A 24,740-nucleotide genomic window follows, 5' to 3' on the forward strand; every position below is an offset into this window, starting at 1 on the left:
AATAGGAAGTGAGATTCTCTTGGAAGTATAGTTTGCTTGATAGAAATTGTTGCTTTGAATGGTGTGCACTCGGAGACCTAGCACAAAGCATAACAAGTGAAAGCTGAAGGTATTTAGTTGTATGTAAGACAAGAGGGAGAATTCCAGACTATAAAAATTGTTGCCTCTTGTACCTGGATGCAAATCAAGAATTGATGACCGGTGGAGAAGATCTGAAATGTCCAGATTAACTCTTGAGTTTAACAGCATTATTTATTATAATTTCAGTCTAATGTTTAATAAATGTGTGGTTTATAAACATCGCTCTCTAAAAATCCGTAAATTGAGGGGATATCGTCACCACATGATTATATCTTGTTTAATATTTAGGTGGCGATTTCCTTTCATTTTTAAGAAAGAAGAAAGATGAGTTAAAAATGAAACAGCTTGTGAAGATGTCTTTGGATGCTGCTGCTGGTATGGCTTACCTTGAAGGGAAAAACTGTATTCACAGGTAAGGAAAATATTCCCACTCCATCTATAGGGTTCTCCAATTCACTGTTCTCCAATTCCAGGTGATTTATTTTCCCAGAAAAAGCTTGTGGATGCTGCAGAACTTATATTTTCCAAAACATCCTATTTTATTACATAAAAGCAGAAAATGCTGCAAATGCAGTTCTGGTGAAAGGTTGCTGACCTGAAACGTTAACTCTGTTTCTCTCCACAGATGCTGCCATAACCTGCTATGTCCAGTATTTTCTATTTTTATTTCAGATTTCCAGCATCTGCCGTATTCTGCTTTTTGACCCTGTTTTATGACACTGATTGCATACAGATAGATGCAGCAGCACTCTAGCATTCTAACAATGTGACCTCTGAATCTCCCCACTGTGTTATTCAAATTTTGCTGTTACTTTTTGCCAGCAAAGAAGTTTTACGATTGTTATATCTGCAGTAAGCCCAGGCAACCAGAAAATGTCATATAAATGGATAATGTGAGTAACAAAAGCACATTTTAACATAGATATTAACTTTTTAGGAAGAAAAAAAGGGAAAATTTAGCAAGTTCCATGTAATTTAATGTATTATACTGTAAAAATATGTTTGAAGGTGCATCGGTGGAATTTTTTTTTGTTCCAAGTAAAATTTCCCTGTCGCCTTTAACCCTTTGGGATGGGATCCTTGTCTTGGCGGAAAGGATAAATCGATACTTGACAAAGACTTGAACCTAGTAAGACAGGGAGAGGTATTTACAAGAAATGTAAGCAGCCTAAATGTAAACAGAACAGGGCATGAGAATATAGGAAAGAATAAAGTAAGCGAGGGTATTATAGAACAGAAGCCTAAAAAGGTTATAATATGAAGTGAGATAAAGTTAAATATAAAGTGAGAGGAAAATTCTATTAAATATGACTTAAGATGTCTGTACAACAATGCACACAGTGCCCATAATAAAGCAGCGGAGCTGGAGGCAGCCATTCATTGGGAGGAACCAGACATTGTAGGGATCACTGAGACATGGCTACAGAAAAATTAAGGCTAGAAATTAAACATTATATGGTGTATGTATATTTAGAAAAGCTAGAGAGCGAAAAAGGTAAGGTGGAGTAGCTGAACTTATTGGGGATAACATAATGGCAGTCAGAAAAAGGGACACAACAGCAAAACAAAAATGGAAATAAAAGATGATAAATAATCCATAACACAAATAGGTGTAGTCTACAGACCACTGAATAGTGGAAGGAAGGAGGAGGAAGAAATATGCAGACAAATTATGGAATTAAGTAAATAAAGGTAGAATAATAATCATGGGGGTTTCAACTATCTTGATATTAATTGGACAGAAGAGGTAGAAAAAGGGGATAACGGAATGGAGTTCCTATATTATATACAGGACTCCTTTCTAACTCAATATGTAAAAAGCCCAACAAGGAAGGATTTGCTATTGGATCTAGTAATGGCGAATAAACTGAGAGAAGTAAAAGTAGGGAAACTGCTAGGTCATATTGACCACAGTACTACGCTTTAAGATAGATAAGGATATAAGAATAATGAAAACCAAGTTAATAGATTGTATAAAAGCTGATTTTGAGGGGCTGAGAAAAAAACTTGAGCAAATAAAATGGGCAACAATATTGGCAACAACGATGTAGAACAACAATGGGAAACAATTAAAACGTTGTTCAGCAGAGTGCAGGAAAAATATATTCAGCTAAAAAGAGCAAAATTAACATTAATGGAATTCCACGGATGAATAGAGACATAAGGGAACAACTGAAGGTTAGGAAAGCGGCATCCGTTAAACATATAGACAGCAGAGAAGTGCAGATAAAGAGAGAATATGAAGAGATTAGGAGAGAAATCAAAAAATAGGGAGGCAAAGAGAAACAATGAAACTAAATTATTACGGCATATAAAACAAAATAGTAAAATATGTTACAGGCACATCAATAAAAAGGAAGGCTGTGATGGGAATTGGCCATTAAGGGATAGATAGGATAATACCACAGGTAATGGTAGAGAGATGGCAGAAATACTGAATAATTATTTCTCTTCCATCTTTACCAGGGAGATAGAACAGGTAGATGTGACATGAATGATGAGATGAACAATGAGGTATGTGCATTTAAAATTAAGAAAAGGGGGATGTATTGAATAAAATAAACAAACTCAAAGAGGATAAAGCCCTGGTCTGGACGAATTGCATCCACATATTTTAAAAGAACATAGGGAAGAGATAGCAGAGGCATTACTATTCATATTTAATAATTCGTTAGAAAATGGTATCGTGCCAGAGGACTGACTGATAGCTAATGTAATCCCCATATTTAAGAAGGGGTACAGAACATGTCCGGGGAATTATAAACCAGTTAGCTTAACATCAGTGGTAGGAAAAATCATGGAATCCTTACTGAAGAAGAACATCCAGAAATGAGAAATATAATAATAAACAGTCAGCATGGACTTCAAAAGGAAAAATCATGCTTGCCCAACCTTACTGAATTTTTGAGGAGGGAACAGGGAAAGAGGAGACAATGGTAATATAGTAGATGTAATTTATCTGGATTTTCAAAAGGCCTTAAATAAGTTGCCCCATAATAGACTAATGAATAAGGTCAGAGATTGTAGAGCTAGGGTGTAAGTGATAGAATGGATTGCTCACTGGCTTCAAGACAGAAAGCAGAGAGTGAGAGTAAAGGGTAGTTGTTCAAAGTGGCAGAAACTGGAAAGTGGTGTTTTACAAGGATCAGTGGTGGGACACTGCTTTTCATCATTTACATTAATGTGAATGGACTTTGGAATCTAAAACGCAATTTATAAATTTGCAGATGAGACCAAATTGGGGGCAGATACTCAATACCGAGGAAGACTACAACAAATTACAGGAAGATGTTAATAAACTTGCAGAATGGGAAAGTAATTGACAAAGGGATCTCAGAGTACAAGTATATCAATCACTATAAGTTGTGCTTTGGTGAGCAAGGCCATTTTAAAAAAAACAAGCACTAGGTTATTTCTAGAGGGATAGAATTGAAAAGTATGGAAGTTATGCTAAATCTGTACATACAAACATATGGTATAGTAGCAGGAGTAGGCCATTTGACCCCATGGGCTTGTTTCACCACTTGATAAGATCAAGGCTGGTCTGATTGTGGCCTCAACTCCACTTTCCTGTCTACCCTCTTTATCCTTAGATTTTTGATGACAAGGGAGTCAATCTAACCCAACCTTAAACATATTCAATGACCCTGCCTCCACTACACCCTGGGGAAGAGAATTCCACAGACTAATGACCTCCTCGGAGAAAAAAAATTCTCCTCATCCCTGTCTTAAATGGGAGACCCTTATTTTTAGATTGTGTCTCTTGGTTCTCATCTCTCCATAAGCAGAAACATTTTCTCAGCGTTCACCCTATCAAGTCCCCTCAGGATCTTTTATATTTCAATAAGATCACCTCTCATTCTGCTAAACTCCAATGGATACCGGCCCAGTCTGTCCAAGGTTTCCTCATAAGATAATCAGTCATGTGAACCTTCTCTGAACTGCTTCTAATGTAATTATATCCTTAAGTAAGGAGATCGAAACCGTACACAGTACTCTAGTTGTGGCCTCACCAACGCCCTGTACAACTGTAGCAAAACTTCCTTACTCTTATATTCCATTCCTAATCTTTCCTTCCTAATCATTTGCTGTACCTGCATACTAACATATTTGTGATTCATGTACCAGGGCACCCAAATCTTTCTGTACCATAGTATTTTGCAGTCTCTCACCATTTAAATCAAATACTGCTTTTCTATTCTTCCTGCCGAAGTGGACAAGTTCGCATTTTCCTATGTTATACTCCATCTGCCAATTTTTTGCCTAACTCACTTAACCTATCTATATCCCTTTGCAGACGCCTTATGTCCCCTTTACAGCTTACTCTCCTGCCTATCTTTGTCTCATCAGCAATTTTAGCAACCATACATTTGGCTTCTTCATCCAAGTCATTGATATATATTAAAACTTGATTAGATCACACTCTGCATACTATTTGCAGTTCTAGCTGCCATGTTATAAAAAAGATTTAGAGGCACTGGAGAGGGTACAGAGAAGATTTACAAAGATGATACCAGAAATGCGTGGGTATATGTATATTGGGAAAGGATTGACAGGCAGGTCACTTTTCTCTTGGAAAAAAGAAGGTTGAGGTGTGACCAAATAGAGGTCCTTAAAATTATGAAAGGTTTTGATAGAGTGGATGTAGAGTGAACGTTTCCTCTTGTGGGGAAGGGCATAACTAGAGGCTACCAATATAAGGTAATCATTAAGAAATCCAATAGGGAATTCAGAAAAAACTTCTTTGCCCAAAGAATGGCGAGACTGTGGAACTCGGTCCCACAGGGAGTGGTTGAAAAGAATAGTTATAGATGCATTTAAGGGAAAACTAGGCAAGCCTTTGAGGGAGAAGGAAATAGATGGTTACGATAGTAGATTTAGATGAATAAAGATGGGAGGAGCCTCAAGTGAAGTATAAACACAGGCATGGATTGGTTGGGCCGAATGGCCTGTTTCTGTGCCGTATATCCTATGTAATCCTAGCCTTGTGTTCAAAATCTTTACATTATACAGGAAAACAAATAAAATGTGGAGGAAATTCCAAATATGCCAGTAATAAAAAAACATAATTTTAGTGAAAATCTTGCCTCAATCTCAATCCCGCTTGATTACTGTAATGCAAAAATTGTGTTAATATGTTGGGAATAATTTACCGTCCTGACCTCGGTAACATGAGATTGGTCGATTTTAACTTCTGGCTCCATGACAGTAGCAAGACAAAATGATAAAATTTGATGAGGCTTAAATGACTTAAATACGTTTGCCTCACGGAGATATCCAATTTGTAAGAGGGTTGCTGCAGGTTGAAAACACAAAAATGAGTATAACTTGGATTTAATGCAGTTGTTGGGTACCCAAGTATATAATTTTTCTCCATGTGCTATTTGATGTGTCTTAATGTTGTAGGAGCAGAATAGGCCATTGAGTCTGCTCTCCCTGGGCTAACCATAGCACTTAATCTGTTGAATCCCAATTTTTTGCCCCCTTACCATATAATTTAATAAACTTACTTCCCAAGCATGCATCTTAAATTCCTTTTCAGGACCTCAATTGAATCTGTACCTATGACCGTGGGGACAGTATATTCTCACAACATTTTGTGTAAAGACCTTTTTTGAATTCACTTTTAACTGCCTTAATTCTAGTCCCTGATTTTGACCCCTTTTAGATTTCCATGTAAGTGTGAAGACTCTTTCTCTATTACATGGTCCACTTCCTTCTTTACTTTAATCATCTTAATCAACTTATAGAATCATATAATGGATACAGCACAAAAAGAGGCCACTCAGTCTGTTGTTTCCACGTGGGCTCTGTGCTAGTGGAACTCAACTAGTTCAATCTTTTCACCAAGCCCTGCAAATTTTTCTCTTTAGCTAATTATCCAATTCTCTTTGAAAGGCCTCGATTGAATCTGCCCCCAGCACACTATCAAGCAGTGCTTTCCAGATCCTAATGATTCGCTGCATAAAAACCTTATCAGTGTCAGGAAAATACTGGAACTATTATTAAGGTAGTGTTATGATCCTGTTAGGAACCGTTAACATTTAAGGAACACCCAGCCAACACAACTGCACCATAAGATTTCAAGGGGTGAATTTTCTCCCCGTTGGGCGGACCGGTTGGGTGCAGGCGAGCACAGGCAGGCGCGGAGCCAATCGCCACCCACGATCAGCTGCGCACCGCCATTTTGCGCGCACGGGCCAATTAAGGCCCTCCCAGCATGATGTGCACTTTGAAGCGCTCAGGGCTACCTGTGCGGGCTGGGGGAGGAGGGGCATGCGCAAAAGAGCACAGAAATCGCCCTGAGGCACAGAGATGCCTCAGGGAGATTAATTTCGCAATATGACTTTTAAATAAAGAAGCTAAAAAGTCATTTACACATCCCCTCATGTGACAGCATCACATGAGCTGGGACATGTTTTTCAAATGTACCAAAAATATTTATCAATGTTATAAACCCTTCATGAAAACTCATCCCGTCCGTGGATGAGGTTTCATGAAAAATGCGAAGGCCGTCTGGGCTCTTCGCCTGCCTGCCAACCTTAAGGCTGGACGGGCAGCTTTCTCAATTGGCTTAATTGTTTGATTAATGGCCTTAATAGGCCTTTGACAGTTCGGCGGGCACACAGCCGATGCCGGTGCGCGCCCACTGAACGGAAGATCAGAATGACGGGTGGTGACGTTAGGACACATGCCCGATGTCACCGTGTGTCATTTTACGCATCTTCTGCCCCAAGGGTTTAAACAAAAATAAACTTGATTGTATATAAGAATTAAACAAATCCAGCACTATTAAGTTAACATTATGGTGCACAACTACTTATGGCATTATCTCAGTTCCGTTTTTCACTCTCCCCACCGCACCCCCCAACCCCCACCCAAAAAAAAAGGTTGTTTCACTTCTTTAGGGATCAACCCAAAGGCATGCCAAAGCCCTTTGGAATTCACTTCAAGGGTGCAGAATTTTCTGGCCCCAGCGCCAGTGAGCATTGTCACGGGCAGGATGGGAAAGTTTGGAGTGCCCTTACAGCTGTAAAAAAATTTCCCCACCTGCCCATGATGATGCCCACTGGTGTCGGGGCTGGAAAATCCTGGCCTAACTTCTCCATGCTCTAGCTATCCTCTGAGGTAAGCTAACTCTGTTGACTGCTTTCTGCCACAAGGCTCTGTGAGGGTCACTGTAATTTTCTTCCACTCGTTAGAGCAAATCTTTCAGCTGCTTTTCCCTCATTAAATCCAAACTGATCATGAATGATGAAGTTAGTATTTTTCTGCTTGAAGTGCAGGCCTAACTAACTACCATCTTCTGTTAACTCTTTCAATCCAGTGAGATACAGTCTACACTAAAGCAAAGCTGCAGCTGCCTCTGCCTATTCCTGAACTAAACTGCTTGCTTCTGCCAGCAAAAAAGCACAGTTAAATTAAACAAAGCAAACTTCTGCCTCCACAGCCCATCTGTAAGACAACGTGGCATTCTTTGGGATGGTTCAAACAAAAATGCAAACACATTATTTTACCTTCAACACAGCTCTTTGATTCTGTAACCCATATGAATAATTTCTATCAGTAATGGAGTTTTATGACCCTCCTTCCCAGATTACTAACTTTTAGCTTCCATTCTGGAATTAAGATAGAGATCCTGGCTTTACCAAGAGGTTGAGAAATAGATCACCCATTGTTTAAGTTCTTTTTTCCACTTTCAGCTCTGACCTTGTAAGATAGACATAGGTTAATTAAACCTAGGCTTGTTTGAGTTGCATTTACATCAGAGTTGTTGATACCAGTTTCTCAACTAGATGCCCCCATTTTTGATAGTTAAAACTTGAATTCCTGAAACTAAAAGTTATATTCTAAGACATATGAATTGTGAACTAGATATTCACAACGATATCCTTAGCAATGTGCTCAGGAAATCATAGTATAATCAGACAAAGTTAACATGGTTTTATGAAAAGGAAATTGTATTGTGTTTTTGATGATGTAAGTAGTAGGGTGAATAGAGGGGAACCTGTAGATGTAGTATACTAGGATTTCCATAGGGCATTTGATTTGCACAAAGTTAATATGCAAAATAATGGTTCAAGGAATTGGGGTAATATATTATCATGAATAGAGGAATGAATAAACGGGGCATTTTCAAGCTGGCAGGCTGGAACTAGTGGAGTGTCACAAGGATCGGTGCTGGGCCCCCAACTATTAATAATCTGTATTAATGACTTAGATGCAAAGACTCAGAATACTGTACCTTAAGTTTGCTGGGTGATATAAAGCTAGGTGGGAAAGTAAACTTTGAGAAGGAGACAAGGAGGCTGCAAAGAGATATAGACAGATTATGTGAGTGGCAACAAGGTAGCAGATAGGGAAATGTGAGATTATTCACTTGGAAGTAGGAATAGAAGAATAGAATGTTAAGGCAGTTGTAAATTCTGATTTTTAGAGAGACTTGGGTGAACTCGTACAAGGAACTCAGTATGCAGGTACAACAAGCATTTAGGAAGGCAAATGGCTTGTTGGCCTTTATTACAAGGTAATTAGAGTGTAAGAATGGAAGTCTTGCTGCAATTGTTTGGGCTTGGAATACTGTGTGAAATTTTGGCCTCCATATCAAAGGTAGGGTATACTTGCATTGGAAGTAGTACAGTGGGGTTTCAGTAGATTGGTTCCTGGGTTTAGAGTGTTGTCCTATGATGAGAGGCTGAATAAATTGGGCCTATATTCTTGAAGTTTATAAAATGAGAGGAGATCTCATTGAAAGATGCAAGATTCTGAAGGCACCAGACAGGGTAGACAGTGATTGGTTGTTTCCACTGACTGGGAAATCTAGAACAGTCTCAGGATAATGGGTCGATCATTTACGACTTGAGATGAGGAGAAATGTTGTTAACCTTTGTCTATGCCAGAGGGTTGTGAATACAGGGAAGGCGATTGCATAGTGGTATTGGTGCTGGACTAGTAATTCAGAGACCCAGGGTAATGCTCTGGGGTTTGAATCCCACAATGGCAGATGGTGGAATTTGAATTCAATTAAAAAATCTGGAATTAAAAGTCTAATGATGACCATGGAACCATTGTCGATTGTTGTAAATACCCATTTGGTTCACTAAGAAAATCTGTCATCCTTATCTGACCTGGCCTACACATGACTCCAGACCCACAGCAATGTGGTTGATTCTTAAATGCAAAACCCTGTTGATCCTGCAAAGTCCTCCTCACTAACATCTGGGGGCTAGTGCCAAAATTAGGAGAGCTGTCTCATAGATCAGCCAAGCAGCATAGTCATCCTCACGGAATCATGCCTTACAGATGTGGCAGGACAGGCCCAACAGAGGTGGCAGCAGTGGTATACAGTCGGGAAGGAGTTGCCCTGGGAGTCCTCAACATAGACTCCAGACCTCATGAAGTCTCATGGCATCAGGTCGAACATGGGCAAGGAAACCTCCTGTTGATTACCACGTACCGCCCTCCCTCAGCTGATGAATCTGTGTTCCTCCATTTTGAACACCGCTTGTTCTCTGGGTGGGGGACTTAAATGTCCATCACCAAGAGTGGCTTGGTAGCACCGCTACTGACTGAGCTGGCCGAGTCCTAAATGACATACCTCCTAGGCTGGGTCTGTGGCAGGTGATGAGGGAACCAACAAGAGGGGGAAAAAAAAGAAGGAAAACATGCCTGCCGCAGGTGCACCTGCCCATGATAGTATCGTTAGGAGTGACCACTGCACAGTCGTTGTGGAGACGAAGTCCCGCCTTCACATTGAGGATACCCCCCATCGTGTTGTGTGGCACTACCACCATGCTAATTGGGATGGATTCCGAACAGATCTACCAACTCAAGACTGGGCATCCATGAGGCGCTGTGGGCTATCAGCAGCAGCAGAATTGTACTAGAACACAATCTGTAACCTCATGGCCTGACATCTCCCCCACTCTATCATTACCATCAAGCCAGTGGATCAACCATGGTTCAATGCAGAGTGCAGGAGGACATGCCAGGAGTAGCACCAGGCACACCTGAAAATGAGGTGTCATCCTGATGAAGCTATAACACAGGACTACTTGCGTGCCAAACAGCATAAGCAGCAAGTGATAGACAGAGCTAAGCGATCTTCAAACCAACGGATCAGATTTTTTTTTATTATTCATTCACGGGATGTGGGCTTCACTGGCTGGGACAGTATTTATTGCCCATCCCTAGCTGCCCTGGAGAAGAGGCTGGTGAGCTGCCTTCTCGAACCGCTGCAGTCCATGTGGTGTAGGTACACCCACAGTGCTGTTAGGAAGGGAGTTCCAGGTTTTTGACCCAGCAACAGTGAAGGAATGGCGATATATTTCCAAGTCAGGATGATGAGTGACTTGGAGGGAAACTTTTAGGTGGTGGTGTTCCCATCTATCTGCTGCCCTTGTCCTAGATGGCAGTGGTTATGGGTTTGGAAGGTGTTTTCGAAGGAGCCTTAGTGATTTCCTGCAGTGCATCTTGTAGATGGTACACACTGCTGCTACTGTGCCTCGGTGGTGGAGGCAGTGAATGTTTATGGATGTGGTGCCAATCAAGCGGGCTGCTTTCTCCTGGACGGTGTCAAGCTTCTTGAGTGTTGTGGGAGCTGCACTCATCCAGGCAAGTGGGGAGCATTTCATCACACTCCTGACTTGTGCCTTGTAGACGGCGGACAGGATTTGGGGAGTCAGAAGGTGAGTTACTCGTCGCAGGAATCCTAGCCTCTGACCTGCTCTTGTAGCCACGGTATTTATATGGCTAGCCAAGTTCAGTTTCTGGTCAATGGTAACCCCTAGGATCTTGATATTGGAGGGTTCAGTGATGGTAATGCAGTGAACATTTATGAGGTGATGGTTGGATTCTCTCTTGTTGGACATGGTCATTGCCTGTCACTTGTGTGGTGCATATGTTACCCGCCACTTGTCAGCCCAAGCCTGGATATTATCCAGGTCTCGCTGCATTTGGACATGGACTGCATCAGCATCTGAGGAGTCATGAATGGTGCTGAACATTGCACAATCATCAGCGAACATCCCCACTTCTGACCTTATGATGGAAGGAAGGTCATTGATGAAGCAGCAGAAGATGACTGGGCCTAGGACACTTTCCTGAGAAGCTAGTGCATTGATTTGGTGGAGCTGAGATCACTGACCTCCAACAACCACAACCATCTTCTTTTGTGCTAGGTATGACTCCAACCAGCTGTGGGTTTTCCCCCTGATTCCCATTGTCTCCAGTTTTGCTAGGGCTCCTTGATGCCACATTCTGTCAAATGCTGCCTTGATATCAAGGGTAGTCAGCCTCACCTCACCTCGGGTCAGAAGTGTAATGGAATACTCCCCACTTGACTGGATGAGTGCAGCTCCCACAACACTCAAGACGCTTGACTCCGCCTAGGACAAAACAGCCCGCATGATTAACACCGTATCCACAAACATTCACTCCCTCCACCACCAACGCACAGTAGTAGCAGTGTGCACCACCTACAAGATGCACTGCAGGAATTCACTAAGGCTCCCTCTACACCACCTTCCAGACCCACGACCACTACCATCCAGAAGGACAAGGACAGCAGATAAATAGGAACACCACCATCTGGAAGCTCCCCTCCAAGACACTCACCATCCTGACTTGGAAAAATATCGCCGTTCCTTCACTGTCGCTGGGTCAAAACCCTTGAACCCTCTTCCTAACAGCACTATGGGTGTATTTACGCCAAATGGACTGCAAAGGTTCAAGAAGGCAGCTCATCACCCCCTTCTCAAGGGAAAATAGGGATGGGCAGTAAATAATGGCCCAGCCAGTGAGGCCCACATCCTGTGATTGATTTTTTAAGAAACTCCATCATTGAACCTACTTAAGGCTGAGATAGACAGATCTATCAAATCTCCTCTCTATTTTTTCTGTTCGAAGAAGTCCAATTTCTCTCCACATAACTGAAGCATCATCTGTAAGGTTGGATTTCTTTCTTGTTGCTGGCAAATTGACAATGACCCCAACATTGATCCCTGGAGACATTGTGAGGTAAATTTGCTGGGTGCCCAACTTGCTGAAACACTCTGAGTGCCCTTTCCATGGAAAATAAGATGTGGAGGACTGAGGCTTACAATTTGTATATTAGGATCAATAGGCCCTTGAGCTGGACATAAACGAGGCACCCAACCTATCGTGGAATAGTTAGAGCACTAAAGGAGGCCATTCAACCTGTCAAGTCTATGCTAGCTCTCTGCAAGAGCAATTTAGCTCGTTCCACTTCCCTGGCCTTTCCCTGTGACCCGTAAAATTCTTTCTCTTCAGGTGTTTATCCAATTTCCTTTTGAAAGTGATGGTTGATTCTTTCCCCCTACCAAGGTTAAACTGACTGGCCTGTATTTGATGGGTTCATCCTTAAAAGTTTCATGAACAAGGATGGAACATTTGCAGTCCTCTAGTCCTCAGGAACCACCCCCGTATGTAAGAAGAAGAATTGGGAAGATTTTGGCTGGTACTACAACAATGTCCATGCAACGTCCCTCAGCATCCTAGTTTGCAGAGTTAGTGAGTCTGTGGGTTCAGAGCTTTCTAAAGAAAATCAAAACGTGATGTAACATGAAAGAAGATAAGTAATTAGCTGGTTAGTGAGCATTTTTTCTTTTACTCACATCTAAACTGGGGAATTTTAATCAGGGTAACATCAATTGAAATCATAAGAATATAGCAGAAGCAGGACTAGAGGCATTAATTAAAATTAATTAATTAAAACACAATAATGATGGCAGGCAGGTGAAGTGTTGCAATTGTAGTATGTGAGAGCTGATGGAGAGCCAGTGTGATCCACAGTAATCATGTCTGCACTAAGTGTTTGCGACTTGAGGAACTCTGGCTCAGAATTGATGAATTGGAGTCCAAGCTTTGGGCACTGCAATGCATCAGGGAAGGGGCAAATTATCTGGATGCTTTGTTCCAGCTGGCAGCCACACTCTTTAGGCTGGAGTCTCCTGATAAGGTCCATGATCAGGGACAGGCTGGTATGACTGCAAGTGAGGCAGGTATGGGGATCAAGAAGGTAGAAGTGGGAGAGCTGCAGCCCTTACAAATGTCCAATTGGTTCAAGGTTCTTGCAGCTTGTATGAATGAAAGCAGGGGCTGCAAGATGGTTGAGCTAACTGACCATGGGACTGTGATACAGGGAGCCATACAAGTGGAGGGGGGTGAATAGAAATGTAGTGGTAGCAGGGGACAGTATAGTCAGTGAGCTAGACACAGTTCTCTGCAGCCGAGAGAATGGGTCAAGAAGGCTGTTTTGCCTGCCCAGCACCAGGGTTCAGGACATCTGCTTGGGGCTGGAGAGGAACTTGGAGTATGGTCTGGGGGGATCCAGTTGTCGTGGTCCACGTGGGTACCAATGACAAACATAGAACTAAGAAAGAGATCTGCTTCAGGATTATGAGAAGCTCAGGGCTAAATTAAAAAGCAGAACCTCAAAGGTATTAATCTCTGGATTACTATCTGATCCACGAGGGAATTGGCGTAGGGTAGCTAAAATTGTGGAATTGAATGTGTGACTCAAATTGGTGTGGGAGAAATGGGTTTCATGGGGTACTGGCACCAGTACTGGGGAAAGTGCAGGTGTACCATTGGGACAGTATTCACCTGAACTGTGCTGGGACCAGTGTTTTGGCGAGCTGTATAACCAGGGCAGTGGAGCGGGCTTTAAACTCAATAGTAGGGAAAGGGGTCATGCAAGGGGAGATGTGGTAAAATAAAAAGAAAAGGCAAGGCAATAGAGCAGAGTAGCAACATGAGTAATGATATCCAGAGTGTGGCAGGAAGAGCAGGATATATAAACTTAAGAGTGCACCAGCAGATAAGGCCAGGGTTTGCAAGAATGGTAAATGACAGAATTAAAGGCTCTATATCTGAATGCGCACAGCATTCATAACAAAGCAGGTGAATTGATAGCAGGAGTACAAATAAATATGAATGGCCTGATAGCCATTTCAGAGATGTGGTTGCAAGGTGAGCTTGGATCTGAATACTTTGGGTATTTGACATTTTGGAACAACAGGAAACTAGGAAAGAGTGTTGGGGTAGCTCTGTTAATTAAGGATGACATGAGTACAATAGTGAATAATGACCTTAGTTCAGTATATCAAGATGTAAAATTAGTTTGAGTAGAGATAAGAAATAGTGAATGTAAAAAGTCACTTGGGGGAGTAGTTTTTAGACCCCTAACAGTAGTACACTGTAGGACAGAGTATACAGGAAGAAAATGGCATTGAACAGGTATTTTGTGCCTGTTTTCACAAGAAGACAAAAAAAAATCCTAAGAACACATGAAAATCAAGAAGTAATAGAGAGGGAGGAACTTGCCACAATCACTAGGGAAACAGTACTAAGAAAACTATTAGAATTAATGGTTGACATGTCTCCAGGACCTGATGGCTTGTATCCTAAGCTCTTGAAAGAAATGGTTGCAGAGATGATAGATGCATTGGTTGTGATCTTCGAAAATTCCCTAGATTCTGGAAAGGTCCCAGTGGATTGGAAAATTGCTAATATAACACACCTATGCAAGAAAGGAGATCGGTAGAAAGCAGGAAACTATAGGCCAGTTAGCTTTACATCTGTCATATGGAAAATGCTAGAATTCATTATTAAGGAGATAATAACAGGACATTTAGAAAATCATAATACAATCAGGCAGACACCACAACTTCCGCACTCCCCAGCGTCAGATTTGGGGGGTACCCAGGAAGAATAGGAAAACAGAATGTTGGTTGTTTGAATGGAAAGAGACTGCAGAGCTCTACAATACAGTGGGATCTGGGTGAAAGGGTGGCTGCCATAAATTAAATAAATAGAAATAAATTTCTGACAATCTTGCTCATTATTCCTCAATCATCAGTGCTGCCCAGTGGTTTCTCGTTGCTTTTGCCCAGAGACCTTGCCTCTGTGCCAAGTAAATGCTAGGTGCACAGTGGGCAGTCTGGGACTGCAGGGGCTTTCACTAATTGTTGACACCAACTAGTGGCCCCTGGTCCTCCAAGAACATGGTGAGAGACTATCTTAAGCACCAGTAAACTAATATAATGCACTGATCTCTCATTATCTGGTGCAACTGCAGGCTCATAATGTGCTGGCCTGGGTCAAGCGTTGTTCAAGCTGCATTGTTGGCCCTCAGTAGTAATTGCTTGCTAATCAAAGAATATCTCTTCTATCTAAACTCTCTCATACCCCCCAAGTAATTTTCTTTTCATGCTACAAGTTTAGTTTCAAGCCTGAATTCTTATGTTAATTCTAGCAAAAACCTCTGGCATTGATCTTCTTGAATGCATTCAAAAAATTATTTTGACTAACATCTCTTGATTCTCCTCTATATACCGCCTAAGTGCCTATCACTTTAGTCAGACGTGACATACTTCTCATAAGACTATATTGACTCTCCGTAATAACCTACAATTTACTGAATGCTCTCTTAATTGACAATAAATCTAACAATTTAATTGTTCCCAGCAAGTTCTCTGGCCTTCGAATTGTTTGTTCCTTTTACAGTTTTGGTGCAATGTTTATTGCCTTCAAACTTCAGACATCGTTGCTGAATCTAATGAATTTTGCAGGATTATATAACTAATTTAGTCATTAACACAAATAGTTTATTTTAAAATGAACTGATTTGCTAATGAAAATTTAATAAAGATAAAGTATGTATATGTTATCTATTCATATGAGACTTCAATTATCAATAAAAACCAAAAGGAAAATAGAAGCTGTAGCTTATATTAAATGAGCTAAATTAAAGACATTTACATGAACCACTAAGAATTGTTCTCCAAATGACACTTTGCTTTCTCCTCACATCTGGTTAACATTCTCCTATATTATAACCAAAATTTTTTTTATAAAGCTATGAAGTACTGGCATTCAATAGCCCCACCATTGCCATATATGTGGCTATGGCAGTTGTTCAAATGACCAAAGAGTAAAGCTAAGGAGAAAAATGTTGAACTATACCTTTGGGGATGACCTCTATTTTGGTACGTATGGATTTCATATTAGAATGTGTACAGTGTTTTCATTTTAATTTCCAAATGACAGTCGTGTGAAACTGTTTCATATAGATGTGAGTTGGTGATGACCCTTCAGCTCACTGCTAAGAAAAAGACTATCAAATATATCTTACAGCGGTGCCAAATTTAAAAATAAATGTCAGTTTGCATTGCTCAACAATGGGCTGAATTTTAGGTTGATTGGGCGGGCGCACGCCCGACCTGATCGGGCATGAAATCATGTGAGATGACGTCGGGCGAGCATCCCAACGTCATTGCGCACTTGCGCACGTAAAAGTCGGAAGCACGCCTGCCGACAATCAAGAGGCCAGTTAAGCCATTAAAGGTGCAATTGTCTGCTATTTTTTGTCACCCATCCATCCTTATGGTTGGCGGACCAGCGAATCGGCCAGGTGGCCTTTACATTTTTCATGAAACCTCATCCAAGGGCGGGATGAGGTTTCCATTATGAAATAAAATAAAAATCTGAGGGCAGCATTTTTATCATCTATATTTTCAGGTGCCTGATTGTGATGCTTGGACATTTTTTTCCTGCTTTTTAAAACTTTATTGGAAAATTTTTGGGTCTGCAGCTCCCTGAGGCAGCTCTTTGCCTCCAGGGAGCTTTCTCTCAGCACTCACCTGCACCCGCGTTGATGTCATCGCCCACCTTCCTCCTGCCTCCACCCTGACAGCGTTGAACTTTTCAGCGCACGCTTCACGCTAGCTGGCTGTTAATTGGCCAGCCAGTGTGAAATCGCGGTCGGGGGCCAATCGCAGTCGATGGTCTGGTTCCCGGCTGACTCCGGTCATGACGATTGCTCCCGCCCACTGAGCTAAAAATTCAGGTCAATGTTTGGTTGAAATACAAGGGACAATTTTAACACTGTCTGGCCAGCAGAAACATGGCAGACAGTTAAAATCGCGCAGGTGATTAACCTGTGAATGTCCCTCTTCCTTCCTGCAGTCTCCCCTTTTAACATGCTCGCCTGAGCAGGTGGAAAGGCACCAACTGGAAACTGTCTTGGTCTTTCTATAACTTTGCAGTTGGGCTCAGATTATGTCTTCGGGGCCCAACTTCTATTTTAACCAGAAACCTGGGCAGGGAAGAGTGAGTCCAACAGCCACCTTTATGTAAATTTTTCTTTTACTAACTTGTGGGTCGAGGAGGACTCATAATGATCCTCAGGCCCAACAAGGAAAGTTTAGACTGCTCTTGTCCTGGTTCCTGGTCGGCAACCCCCATCCCTAACGCTCCCAGATTGCAACATAACTGAGTAACCGCAGGTGGCCTCCTGTCACCAGACATCCACCCTGAAACCAGTGGGTAGCTGCAGCTGGCTGGTAAGCGGGCAGCATTTTACTTTGTTGTTTTACATTGATCACCTATTTTATGGTGTGCATTTTCATACATATTTGAATTTGGAACATACAATTAGATAAAATTGCACTTGTTAAAAAAAACTTCTAATTGCATCTGTTTGGAATTCAGTCAGTCTAGAATTTGCCAATAACTATAATTTTATTTAAGATACATGCAGTTGAATGAGGTTTACTTTTTTAATCTGCAGCCATCTTTAACATTGAGTGCAACCTACTGTTAGAACTAACATCCACCAGATTGACTTTTAATGTAACTCAATTTCCTACAAATAAGTTCACCTACCGAACAAAGTATTTCTGAATGAGAGAAGAAGTTAAGATTGTAACATGTACATTTTTGTGTCTCTCTGAAAGTTCTATTTATTTATTTAGTATTGACAAATGTGGACTGCTTCCCAGGAAAACTAAAACAGGAGACTGAAGTCATAAACATAACCTTGGCCCCTGAAAAAAAAGACATAGACATACAAATAGAGTTTTATGCACTTTTATAGCGAGCACCAGTCAGATAATTTATCATACCATCTATCTGTTGCATCTCTTGCTCATCTCCCCGTACATCCCAATGCCTCAAAGTAGATTTAATTTATTTGGGGACATCTGTGTTCCTGATATTAGGCTTCTATTATAGAAGAATTAAAAGTATTTTGGGAGAAATGAAATGGAAATGCAATGCTCTGGGTGCAATGTGAAAGTGGAATAATATGACTGATTTGTTTGCCTGATAAGGACAGAAAAGATCACAACGCTGGGTGAACATTGCGTTGAATTTGGATCTCAGTAATGCTGGTATAATTGAACCAATTAGATTTTGAAAGAAATCTAACTTTTAATTAATTGACTGAAATGGCAAAGAAACAAGAACAATTGGAATAGTAAATGAATCAAATGTATTGAAGAATTTGAAATTAATGTGAATGGAATCCGAGTTTATGCTTGATGCTATTGATTGGTAGGAAATGAGTTTGCAGCTCAGATTCCCCACAGTAAATGGAACTGAAAATTGGAAGAAAACCAAAGTGGAAACAAATAACTTTCTTAAATTTAATTTTACAAAGGACATTAAATATTAATACGGGTGGGGCATTTGGGAATTTTGTCAATGAAGACTGGAAAAATTGAGAATGAGTTGACCTCTACTAATGTATATTTCTGTGGAGTTGGTTGTAGGTCAGAATATGTGAATGATTCAAACTATAACACATCTGCAGCTGCTGTGGTTGAAAAGAAGTACTGTATAAACCTTTTGTAGTAATTGAAACATTGGAAGAAAAAGCAAATTTGTGGAAGAAGCTCTTCTGAACTGTAAGCATAAATACGAAATGTCTGTTAATCCCCTTCGTAAAATCACATTATTCCCATGTGCTAACGAGGTTCTTCCACCCCATCCTCAGGAGAGGACATGAAAACAATGGCAGTAATGCCAGCATTCGCTGCCCCCACCCCCCGGCATTGAGCAGCTGGACTTTTAGAGCAATCTGGTTCAGTCCTGTGCACAATTTCCTCAACAAGACTTAGTGACATCTCATCCTCCTATTAAACTGTTCATTACTGTCTTCATGATCCCCATATGTGAAATACACTGTATCAACCACCTTGAGTGGGATACTGCCCCCACCCTCTATTGATAAAGCCTTTAGCATCCAGAATCTTAACACTGAAGTAATTATATTTTAACAAGACACAAGCAATTGATTGAAATTGCTTGAAGACCTGACTTTGGCTGAAATCAGCATTCTTTTAAATTGGTGAGCACTTATTGAGTTGCCTGTAGTAGTCAGCACTTAAAGCGTTATAGGTGACACCTTTGTAGTTATACCTATAGTCATGTCAAATGGTTAGTGCCATTTGCCAAACAATAATTGCTGCCCATGCTAAGTGTGGATGGTGCAAACTGGAGGAACTATACCTGGAAAGGTTACATTATGATTATTATATTCTCAAATTACTGTTAACTGGAACAGCAAGACGAGGCTTCAGGGTTTCTTGATTTTTTTGAATGATTTACCAGATGATTTGAAATGATAATATGTCTGGAAGGTTGACAGCCACCTGTTTTTCCCCAAGTGATCAGTGATAGTGGATAGTGGCTTTCTAGTTCTTAAATAGAAACGTGCTAAACAAAAATCACTTACCCATAAGAAAACATGTAATATGGGTGGGTTACGTTCCTGACCTGTAATATTTACATTAAAAACCTATTGGCCACCTTGAATCTGAGATGCCCAAAAATCCTCTTAATAAATTACAAGCTCTTAATAACTTAAACTCTTTCTGCTTACTTCCAGCTCATCGCTCCCCAGTCGCCACCTCCCCTGACTCCCACTCGCTGCTCCCCTCCCTAACCCTCCCGCCATCCGACCTCTCTGCTTGCCACTTCCCTCTCCAACCCTCCCACTTGCTGCTTCCCGCACCTGCTCCCTCCCAGTCACAGCTCCTCTCACTCCTTCCCTCACCCTTTCCCTCCCACTGTCCCTCTTCCAAGCCCTCACTCACAGGACAGCAAAAGCTTGGGTGAGGGAAGTGGCGGTTGGGAGGGTCAGCGAGTGAGACAGGCAGCCAAGCGGGAGAGTCGGGGAGGAAGGCAGGAGGGCTGGGGAGGGAGCCAGTAATCGGGAGAGACCAGACAGCTGGAAGCTGCGAGGGGAAACCTCTCTCTACTTGGTAACAGCCCCTATCTCCCTACCCCAGAACCAATCTCTGAGGCCCTTAAGTGCACTCGATTCATTCCCAGATTTGAAGAGAGTAACATGGAATCCTTTTTTGCCACTTTTGAGAAAGTAGCAGGACAAATAAAATGGCCATCACACATCTGTTCGTTTTTAATTCAAGCTATTAGGGAGAGGCCAAGAGGTCTACTCCATGTCTCCTGATGTGCCCACTAATTATGAACTGACTAAGGCTGCCAACATTTGTGCCTATGAGTTAGTCCCGGAGGCATATTGACAACAATTTTAGAACACTCGTAAGAAACTGAAGCAGAGCTACTTCGCATTCAAATGGCTGAAACAAATCATGTTTGACTGCTGGTCTGCTCTTTAAAAATACAGCACACCTACGAGGGATTGCATGACTTAATACTGCTGTAGGAATTTTAAAATGACTTACTCTTCAGCCTAAGAATGCTCTTGGAGGAGCAAAGAGTCCTCACAGCCAGGGATGCAGCCATCACAGCAGACAGCTATGACCTTGCCCATAGACCAGGAAACTCAGGCAGACCTTTTCCAGACCGCCCCCATGACCACTGGAAAGATAAGCAGGGTGAGATAGATAGGAAAGGCCCTCCACCCTCCATACAAATGAGGATGTGAGAAGCCCTCCTGCAGCCCGAAAGGGGAACACCCAGAGAGTGTTGTGTTCTCATTGTGATAAAATAGGACATTGCAGACCTGAATGCTGGAGGTTGAAAGGGAAGCCTATGGGTCTTATTGGACTCCATATGAGTAGCCCCCAGAAGGACGCCCCCATTGGTAGTGCAGCAGTTGGGCAGGGACTCTCGCTGTAGAAACTTGCCCTTCTGAGGGCATGGCCCTATGTGTGGTCGAGCAGAACAAACTCCCAGAGAACTTTTGGAGTTTTGTCCTTTCAGGAACAGTGTCCCCATACCTGTCCCAGGATGTGAGCTCCAGCTCCAGTTGCGCTGCCCCAGGACACAGGCCACTCTGTTCTTAACGTTGGAGGGAAATGCAAAGCTAACCCTCTCCTTCCCGCAAGTCCTCCCTGGACACCAAGGCCCTGATCAGTGGAGCAGGAGGGGAATACATGCCTGTCCCCCTCCAACGGGTCCACCTGCAGAGTAACCTAGCCTCAGGCCCTGTAACGGTAGGAATTGTCCCTGAGCTACCAGTAGCAGGATTGATTCCCTCCTGAGAAATGATTTGGCTGGCAGGAAAGCACAAGAAAAGAGGCCCACAACAGTTAGCAGAAATCTGCAAGAGTGCAGAGAACTGGGGAATGTTCAGAGGCCCTAAAGGATGAAATAAAACCTGTACCCATCGAAATAGATAAGAGAAGGCTGCGTGAATTTAACATGGCCAAAGTTAGGCCAGTAGAGTTAAGAGGTCCAGGAAAGACCAGTTGAATATAAAGCAGACCCACAGAATGACCCAGCAATTAGTTTGGCAGATACATTATTTCCAGAATTAAACAGGGACCAGAGAACCCGGAGCAGGACAAGGGACAATGAGGGAATTGAAGGGCCTGAGGAAAGGTAGATTGTAAATACAGGAAAGATAAAGGTTGAAGAATTGCCAAGTATGGCTTGCAGCAACCTCCTTTGCAGATTTAAAGGGAGTTCCCAAACTGATTAACAGGTAGTAAGTGAGACGCCTCACCCAGTTGAAGAACCACAAAGGAGTACAGCAGGAGCTGACCATCCACTCAGGGGCAGAAGTGTTCCAGAGGATATGGAACAAGTTAGGCTAACGCCCGTTCCCAAGCCAAAGGAATGAACTTATGAGCCGATGATCGGTTAGCCGATAGCTCCATGGCAGAATTAAATGGGAGCCTGAGAAGTTCCCATATTGACCAAGAAAGTGTGAGGGTGATGCCTCACCCAGCTGAAGAGCCCCTAGGGAGTACAACAGGAGCTGAACCTCCACCTGAGAGCAACAGTGTTCCAGAAGACGTAGAACAGCTTAGGGTAAAACCCATTCCTGAAACAAGAGAGGAAGAGTGGGACAGTAAGAATGAATTGCAGGGAGACAAAGGTTGAAGCCCTGAATGACCATCCCCCACCCCCTCCCCCCATTCAACTAACCAACAGAGAAATTCTGACGAGATCCCCATATTAGCCCACCTTAATGCAGAATCATGAAGCAACCTGACAAGGCTGCCCACTGCATTTAAAACAGCCTGTAAAGACAAACAAGGCTGGACCACTGTAGCTCTACCTGATATGGATGTGGGAGAGACCCCTTCCAAAAGCAACATCCCCACCATCTGGGCCCAGAAAAGCTGGCCCAGGTTTGGGAGAAGACTAGCCACGTGTTGCAGTACCAACCAATAGAGCCTAGCAGCAGTAACTGGTATACCCCAGTTGTGCATGTACACAAGCCAGATGCTGAACCGGAATCCCTGAGGGAGGCCAAAATCACATTACAGCCCTCCCAATCTCCTGGCAGTCAGCTTGACAACAGTGTCTGGGTTTGAGCAACTGAGTTCACAGATTACGAAGATGGACAGGGAAAATTTAAACTTGACAAGATCAGCCCAGCCCTACAGTCGAAAGAATTTACACTTGGAGTGAGAAACCCTGATTACCCCTTAGGTAACCCAGAGCAGTTTGACTGTTACTAACCGTCATGTAAAACCCTAAGACCCTTTAGGCAATACATAATCAGGATTTGACAGGCACTGAGTTCTGAAATCAATACATTTGCTTATGCCTGGCCCCAAAGAAAAAAAATCAGAACTCTTAAGACCTGAATATGGGCACATGAAAAGAAATACAGAACTTTATTCTTACTGCTATTTTTTAAAAAAAGGACTTTCTGCTGAAGCAAAAAGATGGTTGCTACAAGTCACACAACCACAGCGTTGGCCCTTTGTCCTCGGAGCTGCCGCCAGGAGTTACAAGAACAAAATAATTCTTGGCTACATTGTACTCGAAACCAGGAGACTCTCACGTCGAAACTCATTATTCCTGCAGAGCTGCTAATTGACTCATATCACACCTGGGAATGTCCAGGTCCACCTCAAAAGGGAACGAAAGGGACATCATTTGCATCTGATAAGCTCACCTTGCTAGCTGATTCAGTGGGTTTGTCTAAACAATGGCTTCCTGACATCAGACCCTCAATGTGGATGATAATTCTTCCAACAACTAACACTGGAACATTATCAGTCCTGAAATCAAAGCCATTTCCAGAAGTCATTGTGGGGAAAGAAGGTCACATGACTCGAGTGAGCATTTTGAAATCTCTATATGCCTTTGAGAACTGAGAAATCCTCAGACTGCTGTTTTAACATCAGCTGGAAAGGACTCCAGCAGCCTGGCTGAACAAACAATCGGTTCCCACCTCCCAACTCCATGAAGCCTGCTTGATTTTAAAAAGCTCTGATCAACGCCTGCCAAATGGTCTAATCACAGAAAGCCCAAAGTGCTCCAGCATCGTTTGTTCAAGGATTTTTGTATTGTTATCTCCAACCAGAAACTCATCGGAACTGAACTCTGCCATGAAGGAAACACCTTCTGGACTTTGACTTCTCGGACCCTGGAAATCACGTGAACTAATTTTCATTATACTGTAAAACTCCTTTTTCCTATGTCCCCCATAGTGTGTGTGTGTGTGTGTGTGTGTGTGTGTGTGTGTATAGAGGAGTGGGACGTTATGGCACTCCTCCCCCGGTTGTTTAAAGGTAAAATAAACTAACCTGAGTTAATTATAAAGCGGGTTTGCTGCAGAGTATTAGCATTTGGGATCATACAAACCAAGGGATTGAGAAACTATGCCACCTCATACTTCAAAAATAATTCAAAACATCTGCTTTTGGACAGGTGGTGAGAAGAAATCTATCTTTCTCCTGTCTGTAACATGGGGGATACATGTATATAATTGAACAAATTGATTAAATCTAACTTTTGAAATGATGCGGTCAAAGTAGAAATGGACACAGGTGCAAGGATCCCATCTTTCAGTTCCAAATCTGTGCTGTGTCAAGTGGATAAGCAACTCTTATCTCCCTGAATGGGCAAAAGCCAACACTGAGCTGTCCTGGGCACCTCCTGACAACCAGTGCAGAAGCTTTGGTCTTGGTTGAAATCAGGTCTTGTGCTCACCTTTTCTGCTGAAGGATTCAGACCAACTAAATGAAAGAAAATAAAAATAGACAATAAATTATCCAGCATAGAAACAGTTATTCACTTCAAGTCAATGGCAATGTTTTTCTGTCCTTGAGCTACTTAGTCTAATCTCTTATTTCCTGCTTGTTTTTTTCATACCCTTTAAAAGAATTTATGGACTCTTCTTCAATAACTGTGGCAAATGATTCCAAAACTAAAGAATGAAAGAAAGAGTTATGGGCAGGATTTTCCCTTTGCCGGGCGGACACACCGGGCAGGCCCAGGAACGGCCGCGGAACGGATCACTGCCTGCGATCCGGCCCCGACTGCGATTTCACGTTGACTGGCCTATTAACGGCCAGCCAGCCTGCCTGAAAGGCGCGCTGAAATGCTCAGCGCTGGCAAGGTACGGGCTGGACGACCACAAGCGCTAAAATCTGCGCACGCGAGGGGGAATGTGCACTGAAAGC

The 24,740-nt window shown here is 42.3% G+C and overlaps 1 protein-coding gene across 1 annotated transcript in view; it reads left to right on the plus strand.

The window, feature by feature from the left end:
- fer (fer (fps/fes related) tyrosine kinase) overlaps positions 1-24,740 on the plus strand; it is a 423,137-nt gene that overhangs the window by 305,564 nt on the left and 92,833 nt on the right. Inside the window, exon 16 of the mRNA XM_078566022.1 lies at positions 370-493. Within this exon, the coding sequence (XP_078422148.1) occupies positions 370-493 (124 nt within the window). The remainder of the gene's footprint in view (positions 1-369; positions 494-24,740) is intronic.

Source organism: Cetorhinus maximus, chromosome 2 (genome assembly GCF_964194155.1).
Source record: "Cetorhinus maximus chromosome 2, sCetMax3.hap1.1, whole genome shotgun sequence".
Classification (NCBI taxonomy): domain Eukaryota; kingdom Metazoa; phylum Chordata; class Chondrichthyes; order Lamniformes; family Cetorhinidae; genus Cetorhinus; species Cetorhinus maximus.